We start from the raw sequence: 20,515 nt of genomic DNA on the forward strand, positions 1-20,515 counted from the left end.
TTGTTGAAACATCTTGGCTCCTCCCTCCCACTCCCACATAGGACACATACTGTACGTGTCAGAAACGCCAGCGTCCCGTTCACAATCATCCTATGGGAGCCAAGGGGCGGAGCTTCCGGTTGCGGCGAGTTGCCGCATGAACGCTTTCAACGTGTGGAGTTTAACTTTGGTAAACTTTGGCCCACATGTCACCCAATATGAAAGAGGTGTTCACAACCAGTCCAACGTTCAAGTCTAACAAACTAAAAAACAGAAAATTGCCACTGGTATTGTGACCTTGTGGATGTGCTATTTTTGCCACACGGCGACACATTGTGAGCTTGTATACAGTATGCTGTTTTAGCTGTGCAACACCGGAGCACAACAAGGTATAGCTGAAGCCTAAATAAAGTTCAGCTGACTAGACGCCTTATCAGACAACGTCAGATTGATAAGAACCAGTATGCGTGCACAGGCCGGCACCAAATGAACCCCATCGCTCATAAGTTGCAATGGAAAAGTGATCTCTGCACTCACGTGTAAAAATGCATTCCATAAAAAAATGCATTCCATCAAACTTTCAGGTGCCGAAGGAGGGGGTGTCCAAACTTTTTTCAAAGGGGGCCACATTAGAAAATGTTAAAACACCCAAGGGCCGACCATATCTCCTTCAGTCGGACCATAACAAAGTGGCATACATATGCATCGCATTTAAACAATTTTGTTTTTAACTATCATCATCAATATTTAATATCAATGGTCTTTTGTGAGGTGTGTGCTCTGAACAAAACACAAATAACTGAGCCTTATTTCAAATGACCAAATGTAACCAGACGTGCAAAGTGAAAAATAAAATAAAATAGTCTTTCTCTGACCCCTTGTGTCCTTTTATCTGTGCTCTATAGAGAGCATCTTAACATACTGTATATGTGTGTGGTACACCAGCTGCACAGCAGCTCAGAGGTTAAAGATCCAGAGGGTCATAAACACAGCACAGAGAATCGTTGGCTGGCCTCCCCCCTCACTGGAAGAACTACACAGGTCCCGCTGTCACAGAAAAATTTAGAACATTTTAAAGGACACTTCCCACCCCGGTCACTCCCTGTTTGATCTGATGCCATCAGGCAGAAGGTATAGATCGATTAAGTCAGGAACAAGCAGGTTTAGTAACAGCTTCTATCCCGCTGCTAAGAAACGTTGATCTGATGAACATAGATGTTTGATGGTGCTGTTTGGGTTAAGTGCAATATGAGTTTGTGCAATAACAGCTGCTTTTATTCACATGTCTGTCTGTGCTGTGCATGTTAAGTGCACTAGGGGTTGTGCAATGACAAGAAGTATGGTTCTGTGTATGTTTTGTTGTATTGTTTTCGCTATTTTTGGAGTGATTTTAGTGATGCACTGATCGTTTGGCACTTTTAATTTCGTTATACTTGTGAAAATGACAATAAAGATCTATTCACATTCTATTCCCTTCAGAATGAGAGAACAGGGAACAAGGAATCCTAACAAATTATACTCAGAGAAAATATTCTTGTTTGACGGTGCTGGTGGGCCGTAAAACAATTTTGGAAATGAAGCCACGGCCGTATAAAATTTGGCATTTGGCCCCTGGGCCGCACTTTGGACAACCCTGTAAGGCTTTGGATGTTTACTGTGATCACTCACTCACTATAATCCTTGGTTTCTGTTATGTGTAAAATAGCGATTCAAAGCCGTTGTCCAGTCTCTGTCATTCAGAATGGAGGGAGAGCTCCCTATGATCACAAAGGTAGCTTACAACGGTTGCACTCGCGATGCATTGTGAGCTTGTATGTATCAGCTCGCCACGCAACACCGGTGCACAATGAAGTATGTACAGTATGTCTCGCTATAGGAGCTCCCGTCCTGCCAACACACAGGAGGACGTTGAATGAACTGAAACCAGCGCTCCCCAAAACACACACTCACAGCTGAAGTTCAATGTCCACACTCACAATGTCCACACTCACAGCAGAGGTTCAACCACACTAGTTCCTCAATGCATACTTCTGTCCTTCACTGCAACTTAAGTGCAATTCATTTATTTTGACTGAGGAAAACCGTTGTAGAATAACCTACAAAATCAGCTCCTCCAACAAACCCAAGCTTCCTGCATGGGTCAATCAACGCCATCACAATGTTTCACACCGGTTATAGGTGGAGTGGAGTCAAGGGTCCTTTTAATGGACCCCCAGTTTAATGGGGGGGGGGGGGGGGGGGGGGGTATATGCATTAGGCCATGGACCCTCATTTGATACAGTTTTTAGGGGACCCCAATCTACACTACAGTGCTAATCTCTGAGACCAAAACAAACTGGGAAGGGTCCATTTGTAAAATTTTGACACACAGTTTTATTTTATCTTATTTTTTTTGTTATATTGTGCTATTTCTACTTTTACTTAACATACTTCTTCCTCCACTGCACACAAGCCCCGCTTCAGATAGCGGAGCCCCACACACTGCCAGGTCGCTTTCCTACACAAAGCAGCCTTTGATCAACTCCCAAGACCCCCTTCAGGTCTAGAGGAGTTCCCCCCCCCCCCCCTCCCAGTGGTGGACCATGTACTCTCTTGAGTATAAGATGTAAATGTAAAAATACTCTGTTAGTAGTAACAGTCCTTTATCAGAATATACCAAAAGTAAAAGTACTCATATATGCAGAATGTTTTAAAAACTTTTTTCTCCCCCTTCATAATAATCTAATTTTTCAAATAATTGTAGTGTGGTCAAAAGTACAACATATGCCTCTGAGATGCAGTGGAGTAGAAATACAAAGTATAAAGAAATTGAACTACTCAAGTAAAGAAGTGAAGTAATGTTCCTAAAAGTACTTAGTGTAAGTAAATGTACTTAGTTACGTTCCACCACTCGTCTGAAAGTGTTTAAGTCTGCCTGTGGGTTTGTATAAATATTTAACCAGTGAAGAGTGTTAACAAGAGCTTGTTAATCCATTGGAACGCGTTATTTAACAAGTTATTGTTTCGTTTTTACATTTCCTGAAAAGTAGCGGTCTTGGACGAGGTTTCAACCCGACAGCGACGACATGCAGACGACACCGGCTGATAGCGGCCGCTGTGGTAAAATGCTAAGCTGTCACGACGATAAATGTTGGAAAATAGCTGCTCATCTACATGTGTCACGTCTGGATAAGACAATCAGGGGTGTCACAATGGGGGGAAAAGGGCCCAAGGTGGAGGGGCCTTCATTATTTTATACTTTAGCTATTGAAAAATAGCAGATATACAAGCTCACAGCACGGCACTGAGCTTGTATACTGTATCTGCTATTTTTGAAATGTTGGGGAAATGTGTGCAAATATATGGATTTTTTTTAAGGGAACATTTGTAACTGAAATCTTGCTTCTGGGGGGTCCCTGGAACGAAATACTTTGAGATGGGGGTCCGTGGCCAAATACATATCATTTTGGGGGTCACATGAACACGATTTAAAAAAAATAGCAGATCTGCTATTTTTCAATAAACAAAGCACACAATAATGCGTAATAATGCGTTCCCAGTCTAAATGGGTTAAACCCCCTCCCCCTAAGAAGAACATTCATGGGGGGCCCGCAGTGAATCCTTGTACCCAGGGCCCAGAATTTGGTGCGACACCCCTGAAGACAATCATTCTTTGTTTCTGGGATTAACTGGAACTTGAGGTACTGTTAAGTTGCATCCAAATGTAAAATTGGCTCCAGAAAATGGCTGAAGTTCATGAAAATAAACCGCACAAGATTAGCACTCCCAGCACTCTCTCCACTGATATGGATGATTCTTCCACTTATGCTGTGTTTCGCATTATTTTTATTAAGTTGTAAACATGAGTTGTTGTTTTTTTTCGTCGTACGACACAGGCGTTCGACTTTAAAGGAGTAGTTCACCTCCAAAATGATCCGGAATCAATGGGGGTAAATTTATTGTTATCACTTTTTTGTCTTTGGAATGCGACAAAAACCTAAAAATATTATTGAACTCTTGTCTCCATGGCGTGACTAATCAATAGAAAAAAAAACATTTTGGGGGTGAACTACTCCTTTAAATGGATGGTTAACCACCAAAAAGACTTTTCTTTTTTTATCGATTATTCACCCCATATGGAGACTTTAATATTATAATTTTTTTGGTTTGTTTTTGTTGCATTCCTAAGACAATAATTTGAGTAGACTCTTTGTGTCCATAGGGAACAAAGTAGGCTCTTTGTGTCTCTATAGGAAACCACTACTGGTCATCAAATTATTGGCTTAGAATACGTCAAAAACAGGGGCGCCCGCGGGCCTACTGGTCCAGGCGCTTACCACTTTGGTAAAAATTGGGTGAACTATCCCTTTAAGCCTTATTGCGACAGTCAGGTCGCAGTTAGTATAAAAACGTCCAGCTCATGTCCGTGAGTGAGTCAGGCTCATGTTTGTGCTCATGTTGTTACCTATCGACTTCAGTTCCTCCCTCCCATTCCATCCATGAAGGCAGGCTACAAAAAGCTGCGTCACTGATTGGCTGTAGCTTTCACAGGCTTTAACACGCTGTTTAAACTTAACGCTGCTCAGTCAACTGCTTTTCAGCACGACCTGGCGGTCGCTTCTCGGCCTAAGTGCATTTTACTTGTTTATACTATACCAGAAATAATAAAGCTCACAACGTGTTGCATCACAACGTGTTGTGAGCTTTTACATCAACTAGTTTGGCGCACAACAACGGTGCGCATCTAACTTTCAATTAAGCATTTAATGCGATTGTGGATCCCTTGGACACGAGCATTGTTAAAAGAGGTTTGACTGTGAGATGCACATGTCGTGTTATGAAGTGGAAAATGTTCTAGCATGGAGAAATACCACATTAATTCCCAGTGTTTGGACAGGCTACGCCAGGTCCAGCTGAGAACGTTTGTTTTGCCCATGTGTGGAGCTGTGAGGTTCTCCACCTCCTCTGGACCATATGGAGTTGTCTGTCTGTCTCCACCCAAGTGGAGAAACCTCCGTCCCACTCTGGCTGTGAGGTGCAGTGACCTGCAGATCAGTGTCAACTGAAACCATAACGAAAAATGTTTGTCGACTGCCTTTTTTCATTGACGAAAACGAAATAAAAACTAAATAAACTAAATAAAAACTAAACTGTGAAGACTAAAACCAAGACTAAATATATTATATTATATAATAAAAACTATACTAAAATGTTAGAGAGGAACTAGTGAAGAAGAGATCCAGTATAACTGTTTGGTTGCGCTTGGGTGTTGTGCTCTGACAATAGCAGATCTACAAGCTCACAACGCTGTGTTTTCACTGCCGTCGTATCCTACTAGGGCCTTTGTAGGGCCTTCGTCCTATTCCTCCCGCCTGGCACTCCCTGCTGACAGGTGCTGCCCCCCAGCCAGCAGGAATATATGCAATGAATGACCAATAGATCAATTATTTGTTTACAAACAACAGAAACCAAGGATTACATATTTCAAGAGTGAGAGATCACAGTAAAAATCCTAAGCATTCTTCCTCCACACTGGGATAAAAATAGCATCTGAAAGTTTGATGGAATGCATTTTTTACTCAAGTGCTCATATTAGGCTGGCACGGCCATCCCGAGCTACGTCATCACCAATGTGCTTCCTTTCTCGGTCTGGGATCCCTCCCATAGAGTCTCATTACGAGAAATGATTTTCTTATTTCCAATCAAATGGCTGCATTTCGAGCGACCCGCCTCACACCGCTCCTGATTGGTCGAGCGGCTGCTGCACATCTCACATTTTGTAAACAAACATGGCGGTCCCCATACCCAACGCGAGTTCACAAATCGCAAATAAAAGCTGCATTAAGCGAAGTTTTAACTGAAATCAACAGCATCTCAGAACTTAAAAGAGAACAACAGTTTGCACTTTTGGAATTTCTGTCTGGAAACCTTCGTCTGAAAGGTCAGGTTCAACTACAAAAGGACGTCACTCGCATGTTCTGAAAAGCGTTACCCTGAATTAGAGTACGGAAAGCTGCACATCGGAAAGGCAGAATTCTCAGACGAAAAGTTTGGTGCTCGGATGGACAGTATGGACAGGCCTTTAAGTTAAGGCATAAGAGCTGGTACTATCAAAATACAGCCCTCAGACTAAAACTAAATCAAAATTTGCTGTCAAAATCAACACTGCTGCAGAAGGAGTCTCTGGAGTAGACTTAATTGAATAAATCCATTAGTTCGATTAAGAAATAGTCAATAATGGTTAATTTAATACAATGAATGATTAAGCAATGGATCCCATCCTTGACATTAAAAAGGTTGGGAACCACTGATAAAGAAACATTTTTCAGAAAGCCATTAGGATTTAGAAGACATTTTTAGGTATATTACATGCTTCTCCATTATTCCATTAATGGGGGGAAAAGATCATCAATGGAATGATCTCTGGGTAGGAAGACACCTGATAGCAGCAGCCCCAGCCTACAGAGTGCGATGGGTAAATGAGCTCCGTAGAGGCGGCGTGCTACTGAGCTCCAGACGGGGTCTTAAATGCCTTTAATAAGAAGGGGACAAAGACCCCTTTCTTCCTTGTTTAAAGAGATTGGGTTCCCACAGCTCACCCCTCCGAGGCCTGACCACAGGGCAAGGTCTCACAGGTAGCTAACACACACACACACACACACACACACACACACACACAAGCACGCACACTACACATGCACACGTCTGTACTACTATACTTGTGAGGACGATTTTATGAATGCCACAAACACTCACGTGCATGCACACACACACCCTCAGCAGCTTAAAGGAATCCCTGGCTATACGACAAATATGCTTTAATACATTATAATTGTCCTCTATAACTACAATGTAAAATTAAAAACACCTTCAATATTTTATTTCTTCTAGAAATAGCTCATCTTTTCACATGCATGCCATAAATTCCATAGGGATAGACCACACATGGTTTTATGACATCATCAACTTGTGACGGGCATTTCCCCTATTGAGTGAAAAATTAGCTATTTCTAGAAGAAATAAAATATTAAAGGTGTTTTTAATTTTACATTGTAGTTATAGAGGACAAAAGTATTAAGGCATATTTGTCATATTAGTCAGGGATCCTTTTAACACAACTACTGCCTCTTAATCTGAAGGTTTGCTTGGTGCCTCGGTGCCACGCCGTTTCCTCCATAGGCCGCCGCTATTATTTTGAAGGGCCGGAAGGGGGTTGTTTTTGTTTTTTTGGATTATCACTTGACGGCAACGATTACGTCATCTAGTCACATGACAGTGTGAGCCCAGAAGAGAACATGGCTGCGCCCAGCTTTTGTGTACAGTATGGAGAGTGGAGACCATCCTTTGTATAAGAATGTCCCTTTTGGAGAAAATGAAGTCTCTTTATGGGCCTCTCAATGGATTTACTATGGAGGACGTTAACTTTGCGTGCACGCCCGACGTGCGTTGTAAACAAATCGCGGACATTACCGATGTGGGCGGGACCGGAGCGACGTACAGTAAGTAATAATATCTTTACTGTATATACAGTAAGATTGACAGTCCTCGCCGTCAACGGCGCCATGGTATTAACCCTTTCACTGACGGTGAGCGTCGTCAAGGGCAGCAGAACAGTTAAGAATAACTATGCATAGGATTGCAATACAAGCAAAGTGGGGGTAATGGTTGTCCCTACACTTCTCTAGGTCTTCTGGTGCCCACAGTGGTGGATTCAGTCCAACGTAAGACTAAAATTAAACCAAACCATCGCTTAGCTTACTCAATAAGTATGCCATTTATAGTCAACGCGTTAAGGGGATGCATACAGTTAAACACTTAAACTATCAATACTTTGTTAACCGGTGTCCCCCAGGAGTCTAGACTAGGCCTGCTACTTTTATTTCCCTCTAAACCAAATCTCTTCGAAGTCGAAAATTGCAGCGTGAGCTTGTAGATCTGCTATATAGCCGAATGTTTGTCCCCATAATAAGGATGCTAGGGTGCAGGTGTGGTTGAAGAGTAGCAACTTACAAACAAGCTCATCATTTATTATGATGCTGGTTCTCAACACCTGGTTTGGGGGACCACCAGGGGACCCGACGTTGAGAGTAGGGGCTATGGGGTAGAGTGGCCGGAAGAGCGGCCGGAGGGTCCCAGTTCGATCCTAGGCTCCCCCAGAGTTAGGGTCGAAGTGTCCTTGAGCAAGACTCTGAACCCCTAATTGCTCCCCATGTGCAGGTTGGTGCCTTGCCTTGTCATTGTGTATGAATGTGTGTGTGGATGGGTGAATGCAGATCTATGCACAATCTATGTAAAGAGCTTTGGATAAAAGCGATATATAAATGCACCATTTACAGTTTAGCGTTTGGAACAAACTCAGCAGAAATCCAGCTTCCCTCGACAGACAGACCCCGACATCAAATACTCGTCCTTCTCGAATAAAATAAACAAACAAACCGTGCCTTAAAATAACTGCGTTGCATGCTCTGCAGTTCCGTCAGAAGCTCTCTGTTGCAGAATGCCCCCCGCACCCCTCCCCCCAAAAGGAGGAAAAGGAGCAACAGGGGATTCAGTCTAGGGAACAGACACACTGAAAGCATTCATTGGTGTTAACATAGGAGGTAAGTCTATCTTAAGTACCCAGTGCCACCGGTTCATTCGAAGGAAAGGTCTTTTTTTTTCCATTCTTTTTTTCCCCTGGATACTCATACATACGGCCATTTCTAAACAGCGCCCTTATCTTTTCATACACGTCTGTTTAATAACTACCGCATGTGTTCAATTATTCTCACATCGAGAGACTACATGCGGATTTAGCAAGGCTTATGGCTTGTTTCGGCGCTCCGGGTTATCTAGAAAATGGACCATTGGCGGCGGGCAGACAAGCCCGGAAGGTTGACCGGATTTCGGAGCCAAAGAAAACGGCAAGTCAGGGTGAATGATGCTCAATAATCCAAAGCTGTTATTGAGTGCTTTATCATAATTCTCGGGGAAAACGCACCATATCAAGCCAGTGAAGCCACTGCTAATGTTTTTTTAATAGGCCAACAGGATTAGACCATGACTCATGCACCACACACAGTAAAATCCCGTGTTTCATTCATCCCTTTGTAACTCCGAGGAGGTGCAAATGTAACCGAATGGACCCTAACGGGTCTATTAGGGTCCTTTCGGTTACATTTGTACCCTCTCTGGGTTAAACGAACACGTACGATTTGGCTGTGTGGAGCTTAGCGCATAATGCAGAGAGCAATGGGGGGAAATAAAACAGGAATGGAAATATTTGGGGAGATATCTGCGAGGCTTGACAGGAGCTGGGGATGTGCTGCTCGACGTGGAACATTTCAGAGGCTTACCCGCGGGCCCCTCTTCCCTGGTTGTCCTGGCTTCCCAGGAGGTCCTTGAAGACCCTATAAAACAGAAAAGACAGGACATGTCAAGCTTTCAGCAAAGGATGTGGTTTAAAAAAATAATACACAGTACTCAACCAAACAAGAAGTAATTTATGAGAATGGTGTTGAATACTCGGAGGAGTTTTTTAGAATAGCAGAAAAGTGGTCTTAAAACGTTCAACTTTTACGTTTTATCAATGAAGCCATTGGATTCCATTCATTTCAGTCAATCAAGAGGCTATCCGTCTATTATAGGGTCTGTGTGGGACCTTCTCTTATGGGGGTCCCCAGTCCCTGGTACAAAACCTTTTTGTTTTGTTTTTGTTTTTTTTCTCAGATATGTGTTCGTCTGGAGCTAATCTTGCAAACCGCTAGACCAGTCAGGTCAGCAACAGATTTCTTGTGCACGCTCGTCAGAATTTAGTTCTAAGATCAGAAGATGATCAAGATCAGATCTTTATTGTCATTGTCACAAGTACAACGAAATTAAAAATGCCAAACGATCAGTGCATCACTAAAATCACTCGAAAATATATCTAAAACAAAACATACACAGAACCATACTTTCCGTCATTGCACAACCCCTATTGCACTTAGCATGCGCAGCATAGACAAACATGTAAATAAAAGCAGCTGTTATTGCACAAACTCATATTGCACTTAAACCCAAACAGCACCATCAAACATGTATGTTAATCAGATCAACATTTCTTAGCAGCGTTCAGTGTAACTACCGCTGCGGGATAGAAGCTGTTACTAAACCTGGCTGCACCTGACTTTATCGATCTATACCTTCTGCCTGATGGCATCAGATCAAACAGGGAGTGAACGGGGTGGGAAGTGTCCTTTAAAATGTTCTCTATTTTTTTGTGACAGCGGGACCTGTGTACTAGTTCTTCCAGTGTGGGGAGAGGGCAGCCAACGATTCTGTGCTGTATTTATGACCCTCTGGATTTTTAACCTCTGAGCTGCTGTGCAGCTGGTGTACCACACACATATACAGTATGTTAAGATGCTCTCTATAGAGCACCGATAAAAGGACACAAGCAGTCTCTGGGAGATGTTATTACCCCTAAGCACCCTCAGGAAGTATAGTCTCTGCTGGGCCTTTTTCACCAGCTCAGACATAGTATCATCAGACATAGATGAGTGATGTCACAGGCTGGCCACATGAAGCCATCCAATGGAGCCCTGTGCCATTCACATGTGGATCCCCAAACCCACATGATTAGATATTTTGTTGCGCAAGGTGGTGATCATTTAATAATGACATGTGGAACCAAGGTAGAAGCTCTCTCTAAACATTTTTCCTGAGGGTAAAGGTCAGTGAGAAGCTGGACGCACTGCAGTCCATTGTTGGGCTCTCAGTCAGTGAGCTTCTGGCGCACTTGAGGGTGTGTTGTTACAATCTCTCCCTCTCCCTCCGAGAACAGCCTCAAATCCAGGCCCAAACTCACTACAGAAACTGCTTTCCAAGTATTAAATTATCTTTCTAGCAGGGAAACCGGTGTTAGTTCCAACCATAACCGATCACGTTCCGTATGGGCACGAGGCAGCCTTAAAACAATTTCATACATGGATTAGCATAACTCCGGAAAGGTCAAATCTAATGCAGGGTCAGATTGGAGAGCTTCAATTTAGTTGAAATTTTATCATTGGTTCTAATTTGTACCATGGATCATAACGTCCAGGACGAGGTACCATTAGTATGAAGTATAGTGCTGTAAGCCGTGGAGTTTGGGGACCGCAGGGGACCAAGTACAGCATCTTGCAATGGGCCTGGTGTACAAGATACACTACACCACCAAGATACCCATGTACCTGACTAACTACTTCATAAACGTCAAGGATGTCCACAACTACAACACCAGAGGTAGCTCCACTAATCACGTTCAGCCTTTTTTTGGCTCTAAAAAAGGCTATAATTGTTCTCCTGCTATACCACTAACATGTGGAACGCCCTACCGCAAGCCCTAAAGGAGAGAAAATCCCTGACCTCCTTCAAAATCGGTCTGAAAAGTCACCTACAGACGGCTGCTACTCGAAACTTGTAAATAGAACTCCCCTTTTTCCATTGTAAATATCTTTACATATTTTATTTACCTTTCATTTTTATTTTGTTCTGCTTTTATAATTGATATTATCCTATGCAAAGTACTGTGTTCTATCCGTCTGTCTTTCAATGTTATATGAGATACATAAAGTGGTTCCTGTGTAAATACCGGTAAGCCTTGTACCAGTGATTTGTACTGTCATGAACCTGTACTTTTTCCTATTTAACCTTCTAATAAATTCTTCAAATACATTCTTCAATCACTTTGGGAGCATTCAAGATCCGAGCCGCCTGCTTTGATACAATCCGAGAAAAAAAGGTTCTGACAGGAGACCTTGGAGGAAAATCGAAATGCTCAGAATTCACAGCAGCCATATGTGAAAGACGCAGAGTAAAGGGATACTAAAAACCACTGTCATATCTGGCTCTTTCTCTGTACTGTCACGTACAGTACTTGTTACTAAATTGTATATTTACCTCTACCAGCGACATTGGTTAATTCTTATGGCGATCCCTGGCAAAAATGTTTTTGTTTTGTTTTTTGTTCTTGAAAATGTTTGAGAATCACTGACAAGAGGCTCCGGTTTATATGGGATTTATACGCGTAGACATCTTTATCCTGCATACAACGATTATGTGATATGATACTACATCCTTTACCACAAACAAAAGGACCAGGCTACTGAAGGTGGCCTGTTGTCACTGCTTGTGACATCCATGACATAATGATAAAAGAGTGCTGCCACTGTGCTCTTATAACAGACCTTCACGCACCAAAGAGGAGAGGTGGGCAGTCAAATGCAATGCTGTAAAGCAGGGGTGGGGAACTTTGATGATGGCGAGGGCCACTATATTTCCACCTTCACTCCAGAGGGCCACATTGCATATTGCCAAGTCCTACTTTGTCATTCTAGTATCTCATACAAAAGAAGCAAAAATAGCAGATCTACAAGCTCAAAACGCATCGCAGCACGATGCGTTTTGAGCTTGTAGATCGGCTATTTTTGCTTCTTTTGAATTGGAATCCTGAATAATTTTTTGTTATTTTCTAATTGGAATCCTGAAATGTAACATTTTGATTTCATTTCAAACACATTTAGTTATATACTCATGTTAACTTTATGAACCTAAATACAAATCAATTATAATATCAGTATTCCGGTATTAACCTGCGGGCCGCATTAAGTAAAGGTGGGGGCCGCATGTGGCCCCCGGGCCGCCAGTTGCCCATGTATGCTGTAAAGTAACAAAGTACATTTACTCAAGTACTGTACTTCTCAGGTATTATTTTTTTTTCTGTTACTTTACTTGAGTATTTCCAATTTCCAATACGTTTACTTCTACTCCATTACACCTCAGATCCTAATATTGCACTTTTACTCCAATTATTTGAAAACTTTAGTTACTAGTTACTTTGCTGATATAAATTATAACATTATAAAACATACATAAACCACGTTAGCCCTATTTTATACCTAGGCTGTTTGAAAATACCGATCCACAAGCTCACAACGCGTCGCATCGCAATGCGATGGGATTGGGGGCTTAGCTGGGAGGTGGATGTTACATAACAATAGGCATAAGTTATCTACATTCACGCCAAGCACTACAACTATAATGATAACTATATCGTTCACCATTGTCTCTGTTAGTCGCATAACAGAGATGTGGAGTGTGGTGTGGACTTTCTAAATTATATCTTTTTAGTGCTTGTTGTGAAAGGCCCTTTCTCCCTTTATACTTGGTTGCAGATCGTATCTTGCACAGAAAATAGCCGATCTGCAAGCTCACAATGTGACGCGTTGTAAGCTTGCAGATCTGCTATAAATCAGGTATAACCTGTCGTCCAGATGAAACGGTGCCTCGCAATAGTAGTGGTTTTCAACCAGTGGTCCGGGGACCACCAGTGGTTCCATCCAGGTGGTCCCCAGCTAAATGATGAGTTGGTAACCAAATGGACCAAATGTACAGGACACCTTATACGGGTCCATTTGGTTTCATTTTACGCTCTCAAGAGTTCAATTATTGTTAAACACCAGCATTACTTAACTTACAAGAAGTCTACACAATTAGAGAATGTAGAATAATTGTTATTTTAATCAACGTTTGCCTGTTTATCTCTCCTATGGTATCACATCAATACAGCATGGAATTCAAAGTCTTATCCAACGCTAACAAAACATTCTACATTTTGGGTCTGAAAGGCTGAATCTCATCTCAATGGTAGTCTGTGGCTCAAATGCCAAATAAATAGTGGACCTTGATATGAAAAAGATTGAAAACCACTGAACTATAGCACAATACAGAGGGAACTATGAGTAAACTCTGATCTCACATGCAAGGACTGATCTGAATCAGTTACGGTCCTCTAATAACTATGGTTTGTTTCTAGCGGCCTTCACGGAACACAGTCCAGTGACTGCCTGAGCTTGAGTGGAAAGCCTTTCGGAATTCTCTCGGTTAAAAATGATAAAAGGGATGTCAGGACATCCTTTTTTTTAACAGTGGAAAACATGGACACATGCACTGAGCGCATTAGACCACCATGTTGTAAACAAACATGTATTCTAATGCATGTAGACGTTCGGCAAAACCGCGAAATCCTGCTGTCTTAGAGTGAAACAGAGTTCCCAATCTGGAATTGCATATTGGCATTGACAAATGGCATAGCAGGGAACTATGTCTCTCTGAGAAATTGCACATGGGCTATGACCATTGATTTCACAGCCCACCCACTTCTGTACATCCCTGCGTATGGATGGACTAGTTACTATACAGTACATAGATGTATTATTCATTTTAAACTGAGACATTCTGCACGGTTACACTTTTAATAATTAGTAAATTAACACTAAAGTGAAACCTAAAGACTCCAAATTGTATAGGGTATTAATACTGCATCTTATTACTGGCCAAATAAAATCAATATGTCTGAAACAGCTTATGTAATGGTTGCCTTTAAATATGAGCACTGAGGTTGGAGTGGTGTAATAGGCTAGTTAGCCTTCATGTTCAATGCCAAGAGTCAAAGACTGCAAGATTTAATGAGACCTTTGAAAACAAGGAAAGCCTCTCAAGTCTGACATCTGGGCACCATGACATCTTAGCATTTAACATACTGATTATGTGTTCCGTGCTTTCAATGGTCTGTCACAACTCTGCTGAGCATTAGAGGTACAGGTAGTTATATACTGTATATATGTCATGTTATTTATATATATATATAAAAAAACATAAGAAAACTTTCGATGAATCATAATTCTAATTCATCCATTTCTCTAACCTCTGTACTGTATCTGAAAAGCCACGGCCACGTGTGATGCCATCATTCCTACCAGGAGAGTCAGCGCGTGTGGAGCTTAAAAGACGAGCTAAACTAAGGCCCTCAGTTGTGGATATAAAGCACTGTATTCATACTGTATTGCTTCTAGTTTTAGGCCTCAATGGCTACTTATTTAGAGGTGCTTTCTTTATCCATGTTTACCTTTGACCCTGCTTTAAAGGTCCCCATTCTTCCTACAGTCACACACCCTCTTTAGAGGAATCTAACACCCTGCTGCCAGGCACACAAACGGCAACTGGCAACCACCAACTATGAGCCTCACTATTTCTAACTGGCAACCATGAACTATGAGGCTGACTATTTCTACCCGCGCTGCTAAAAAGTAAAACTCACGTGTATACACACACACCAATTTGAAGGAGAAATATTTAAAAAAAGCCTAAGACAATTATCCACTTTGTTGTAGTATGTCAAACAGCAGAAAATATCTGCTCTACAAGCTCACAACGCACCTTGTTGCAACGTGTTTTGACCCGTGGGGAGCTGGTACGGTAAACCATCTACTTGCGCCAAATGTTCATCTGTTTTTGCCGAATGTTTGTCTACGTTCCCCTTTTGAGATTTTCCCAGAATATAGGTGGTTAATTTTGGAAGAATCAAAGAACCAAAACATTAAATTATCCAACCATTGCGCTTGGGAGAAGAATTGGGGGGAAAAACGCACAAAATCCTTCACCATTCTGTGCTGAAAGATGTCTGCACTCCACAGGACCACACAGTCAGGGGCAGGGGTCAGACAGTGGAGCAATACATAATATCAGCATCACATGGAGGACAGCCGGGTCATGCACTTCAAAGTGGCTCAAATGAATCAGTCATTTAGCACAGTGAGCAGTCATCCATAATGAGCTGAGGGATTATGAGAGCAAAAAGGACGAAAGCACATACATGTGTCAGTTGTTTAAAGATATCAATCTTTCGCAGGTTAAACGCCTTGGTTCATGAAGAAGCCAATCATAAAATAAACACATTAAATGTGGCAGGGCCTAACACACCGAGACTCGCTCCCCGTGCTGGACAGCTGTATGTGTGTTTCTGTGCGTGCGTGTGTGCGTGCGTGCGGACAGACACACACACACACACTCACTCACTACTAGGGGTGGGCGATATGGTGTTAAATATCGTTGAGACAATACAATGTCTCCACGATATGCCTTTTCAGAGATATCGTATATATCGTGATACAATGAGGGAGAGCTTTTTAAAAAAGAATCCTGTTGAATTGTTAATACAGAAGATTCATTGCAGAATTCAATTTAAACCCGCATTTTGGTCTAAATCAGTAGTTCTCAAACTTTACAATGGCAAGCTTAACTCTGACAGTTTACAAATGAAACCAAATGGACCCGTAAGGGTCCATTTGGTTTCATTTGTATACTGTCAGAGTTACATACATTTAAGGGTCAATTTAGACCTCCCAAAAGGAACCCAGAGAGTCCCTGGACCCCACTTTGTGGACCACTGGTCTAAATGGTCTGGTCTCCTTTTTCTTTCAGTTTTTGTTACCTTGTTGTAGGTGGTTGTACTTTAAGTAACTTGAAAAAAAACCATAGAAACCAACATGAAAAAGAATCGTGATAAGATCGTGTATCGTGATACCGCTTGGAAATAGATCGTGATTTTGTATTTTTCCATATCGCCCACCCCTACTGTACTCCTACCCCACATGTTTGTATTATAATTGAGAGTATAGACCGATTTCTCAGAGCGGCAACCATAACTGCGGTGTCAAGCGTCAGCACTGGAAAAAGGTCTATACACACACATTCTTCCAGGTAAGGGTGCTTTTCTTTTTTTTTACAGTGCACACTCACCGCAGGTCCTGGTTCTCCCTTTAGTCCAGGTGGTCCAGCCAACAGTGAGAACTGGGTCGGTTCCAAGTCAAACGTTTGCAGGCCATCTGTTGCAGCTGGAGTGACCGGGAAGAGCCAGGTGGGTCTGACATCCTGCATACTGGTCACTCCTGGCTCAGCTTTCTTTGGAACTAGTGTGGTCAGCTGCTGCTTCTTGTGCATAAGGTAGGCATTTGAAGACCCCCGTCTGGAGGCAGCCGTGGTCTGGAGACGCGGCCTCGCCTTCGGCCGTCCCGTGGTGGTGGCAGGTAAAAACACGGCGCCCGCTGCAGAGGGTTTCCAGACCGTTTTTGTCGGGGGCACCGTACTGGTCCGAAGGGATGCAGTGACGCTTTGAGTGGCAAACGGGTAAGGGCGTTCCAAACCTGGATTGGGTGGCGTGGGTGAGGCCAAGTTCAGAGGTGGAGGAGGAGGCCTAGTAACTGACTTTGGGGTGCGGGACGTCCGGTATAGAAAGCTTTCGTTCGGCGTTAAAGAGCGGCCAGTCGGAGAAAAAAGCTTAGTCCTCATCCTCCCCTCGGTCAAGGCCAAGCTAGGTGTATGGGCTGTTTTGGATAATTCCGTCAGTGACAGCGGAGTGTTATGGGTGACAGTCATGTTTGTGTCTAGGGAATATAGAGGTAGGAGGGGTGCAAACACGGGCCGGTAGGTGTCGGCTTCTCTGCAATGTTTCTTAATGTAATCACAATAGTTATGAGCTGCCTTGGCAGAGGGGTAAATGTCAAACTGACAGATGGCGCCCTCGAAGGGCACAGAGTTCTGGTTCATTTTGCCCAGGAGGAAAGAGCCCTCTGGGTCCAGGGCTTCCTCTTTCGCAGAATTCAGATCTGCATACACGTTCGTTTTTCCACAATTGGCATAAAAGAAAACGCGCGGGCCTTGGATATCCAACGCCAGACTGTGCCACTGACCATTGTGGACATCATAAGCGAAACTCACAGAGTTCCTCTGCCCCACTTGGACCACCACCCTCCCCGGGATGAACTGTACTCCGAGCTGCAGCTTCTTCCTTTTCGACAGCACCGCGAACAGATAGGCGCTGTTGACGCGATGGGAGGTCAGGCTGACGACCAAAGAGAGATTGGCGGTGCTGTAGGCAGACGGGATGACGGAGCGCAGCGGCACTTGAATCCGCGCTCGCTGCGTGAGGATGGCTCCAGACTTGAAGGGGATGACGCCGCTGGGGACGGAGCCCCTCCGCCCGGTGAGCCCAAGCTGCCGCAGGACGTCAACATCTAGGAGACAAATCAAAGTGTTAGCTCGGTGACATTGACCGTTAATAACCAGACCAGAGAGAGAAATAGTAAACAACAGCGAGTAAATGTGTATGTCTCTAGGTCAGTAGCTGTGCGCGTGCATACGTGCATGCGCTTACACAACCAGTAGCAAGGACTGCCTTATGTAACAGTTGAGTGAAGGCCCTGAGAACTTGAAACATCTGAAAAACCAATGACCTGGTTTTGTCTTTTCCCTCTTGTATAAAAGTGAAGCAACATAGACAATGAGATTAAAGGAAATTATATGTACTGTGAAAAGCAATGGAAAAATCTGACAAAGAAAGCCCCCACCACTATAATCATCATCCAACAGTATTGATGTCAACAATATTGATCCTTTTTACGCTCTCTGAGTTACATTAACAAACAGATGGTAGTTAAGACATAGCGTAAAGAGTTTACGTCTTAAATGAAGAAGTTTTAATTGCCCTTTCATTTTAAGGAAATTAGGCTAATGTTCTCACACTGAGCGTCTCATTTGTCTTAACTGCATTCATATCTTTACGGGTATATTTCAAGAGTACCATACGTCATGACGAGATTTCAGTTCAGCTGGGAACTAGCCTTTAAATCTAAACAGTTCCCACCAAAAAATGTGAGGCATGCATGTGTACACGCTTTACAATAAACATAACCTTGAATCCTTATCCTTCAGTGTAAAAAAACAGATTTTGTTTAATCGTATAATGTTTCACACTGCACTTTTGACCGAAACTGGAAATCTCTCTGTTATCATACTACATCGAACACAAATGGAAAGGCTTTGCACGTCAAGAGGAAAATACGAGAATTAACCTATCTAGATGGGAAGGATTTCAAATCTGAGAATGAGCACTTCAATCCCGTGGAAATGTCAGTGGACGAGTGCTGAATGGATCAATCCTCTCAAATGTATGTCTGCATGCATGCGTACGATGTCTAAACAGCAAGCCTTCGACATAATGCAGCTCAGCTATCCATGCTTCGGCGTCCTAATGCGAAACAAATGTCCGCCAAACGCAGAAATTGAGACGGCGAGAACATGCACTGTAGTTCATCAACAGAAAGAAAAGTGTAGCCGCCAGTCGTTTTTCAGGAAGGGATGGAAACCCCTGTACAGTGTGTGCAGCCAGGGAAGGCTGGAGAGCATAGTGACAGAACCGCACATGGAAAAAGCATCAAACTGAACCTCAAACGGGAAAAAAACCCCTTCCTTCAACTGCTGGATATTCCTCTCGCTAATATAATGGCTAAAAAATGCCTTTCATTGAGAATATTATATTTCACTTGGGCACGATCATTGGATCATTCTTCTGCATTTCTAGGGTTGAACGATGTTCACGTTGATCCGAGTTCATACAGAACTAGCAGAGTTAAATTAGAGCTGCACTTCGTTTTACTGTATCTCCTATACCTGGATTAGAATCCTGGTCCCCCGCATGAGACAATAACATTTCTACTACAGAGCAAAAAGACAGTCCCCGCGTTGCTCTTACATGTATGAGCTTCTGGCAGTACTACCTGCCAACCTGAAAGTGTTGTAGACATTTTGCACAGATGTAGCCCAGGGCATCCTTTAATGATTTAGCTAGGGCGCCCGAGTCGGCGACCTTCGGGGCAGCAGACAAATCAAGTTGGCTCCTAGCTACAGGAAGAAAATACCCAGAAAAAAATCTGCTTTGAGTACAGTAACATGTGAGGGGTTTAACTAGGGGTTTGTCATGATTCTGAATCCATTGCAAGTATTTGTTTTGCAAAACGATGGTTTAATGATGAGTCATCACTTTTCACAGTTTTGTGGGGTCCATTTTTAGCCCAAGGAATATTTTTTGTGCAAAACAAATACTTGCAATGGATTCAGAATCATGACAAACCCCTAGTTAGACCCCTCACATGCTACTTAAAGCAGATTTTCTTTCCTTCTGTAGTATAGTGTATAGAAAGTCGATCGGAGCCCAACTTGATTTGGCCGATGTGGCGACCCCGAAGGCCCCAGACTACAATGATCAAGCTATGCAGGAGATGCCCATGCCTGTCACATAGTCCTAGTTAATCCCCTGAAATATTCTACATGGAAGGGCACAAAAAGGGTTCCAATTTGGGTTCACTTGCTTATTTATTTAGGGTCTGACTCTGATAGAATGTTCTGCAGGTCGTGTACGGCCATTGTTTGAGAAAACGCCTGTCAAAGATCTGTGTTATCTCACACGCCTCTCACAGCAGTTAAAAGTTTAAGGACAAATAATTTTGTGATCCTGACACAGCTGCAAGTTATACTGAGTCTACACATTCTCACTCCCCAAGCGTCAGACATTGGATGTGACAGGCTCCCCTGTTGCGTTCCCGGTGGTGCCGCACTACGTGACCGACTATGGAATGTGTGTTCTCACTCTCAGCTGGTATTGTATACAGGTTGTGCCAGTAAAAACAATAAAAGAAGACAGGCACCGTCAGAAGTGGGCTTGAGCCCTGCGAGGCACCCCCCGAACGAGGCGTTAGCCGAATGAGTACCTGTGTACACTTCTGCCAACTCACCACTGTTCACGTTGCATACAGCAGTGGTTCTCAACCTGTGGGTCGGGACCCCCAGGGGGGTCGCCAAATTATTTTGGGAGGTCCCCAGATGATTAACTTAATGTACAACATTGTTTTCTCCCTCAACAGTAAACAAACCACCATAA

The 20,515-nt window shown here is 43.0% G+C and overlaps 1 protein-coding gene across 1 annotated transcript in view; it reads right to left on the bottom strand.

Annotated features, from left to right (window-relative positions):
• The window catches only part of col27a1b (collagen, type XXVII, alpha 1b), a gene marked incomplete at its 5' end in the record, with an annotated part of 126,785 nt that overhangs the window by 101,408 nt on the left and 4,862 nt on the right, over positions 1–20,515 (bottom strand). The window contains 2 exons of the mRNA XM_080738725.1: positions 9,294–9,347; positions 16,540–17,813. Of these exons, the coding sequence (XP_080594851.1) occupies positions 9,294–9,347; positions 16,540–17,813 (1,328 nt within the window). The remainder of the gene's footprint in view (positions 1–9,293; positions 9,348–16,539; positions 17,814–20,515) is intronic.

The sequence above is a fragment of the Nannobrachium achirus genome (genome assembly GCF_963921795.1).
Source record: "Nannobrachium achirus genome assembly, chromosome: 12".
In the NCBI taxonomy this organism is placed as follows: Eukaryota; Metazoa; Chordata; class Actinopteri; order Myctophiformes; family Myctophidae; genus Nannobrachium; species Nannobrachium achirus.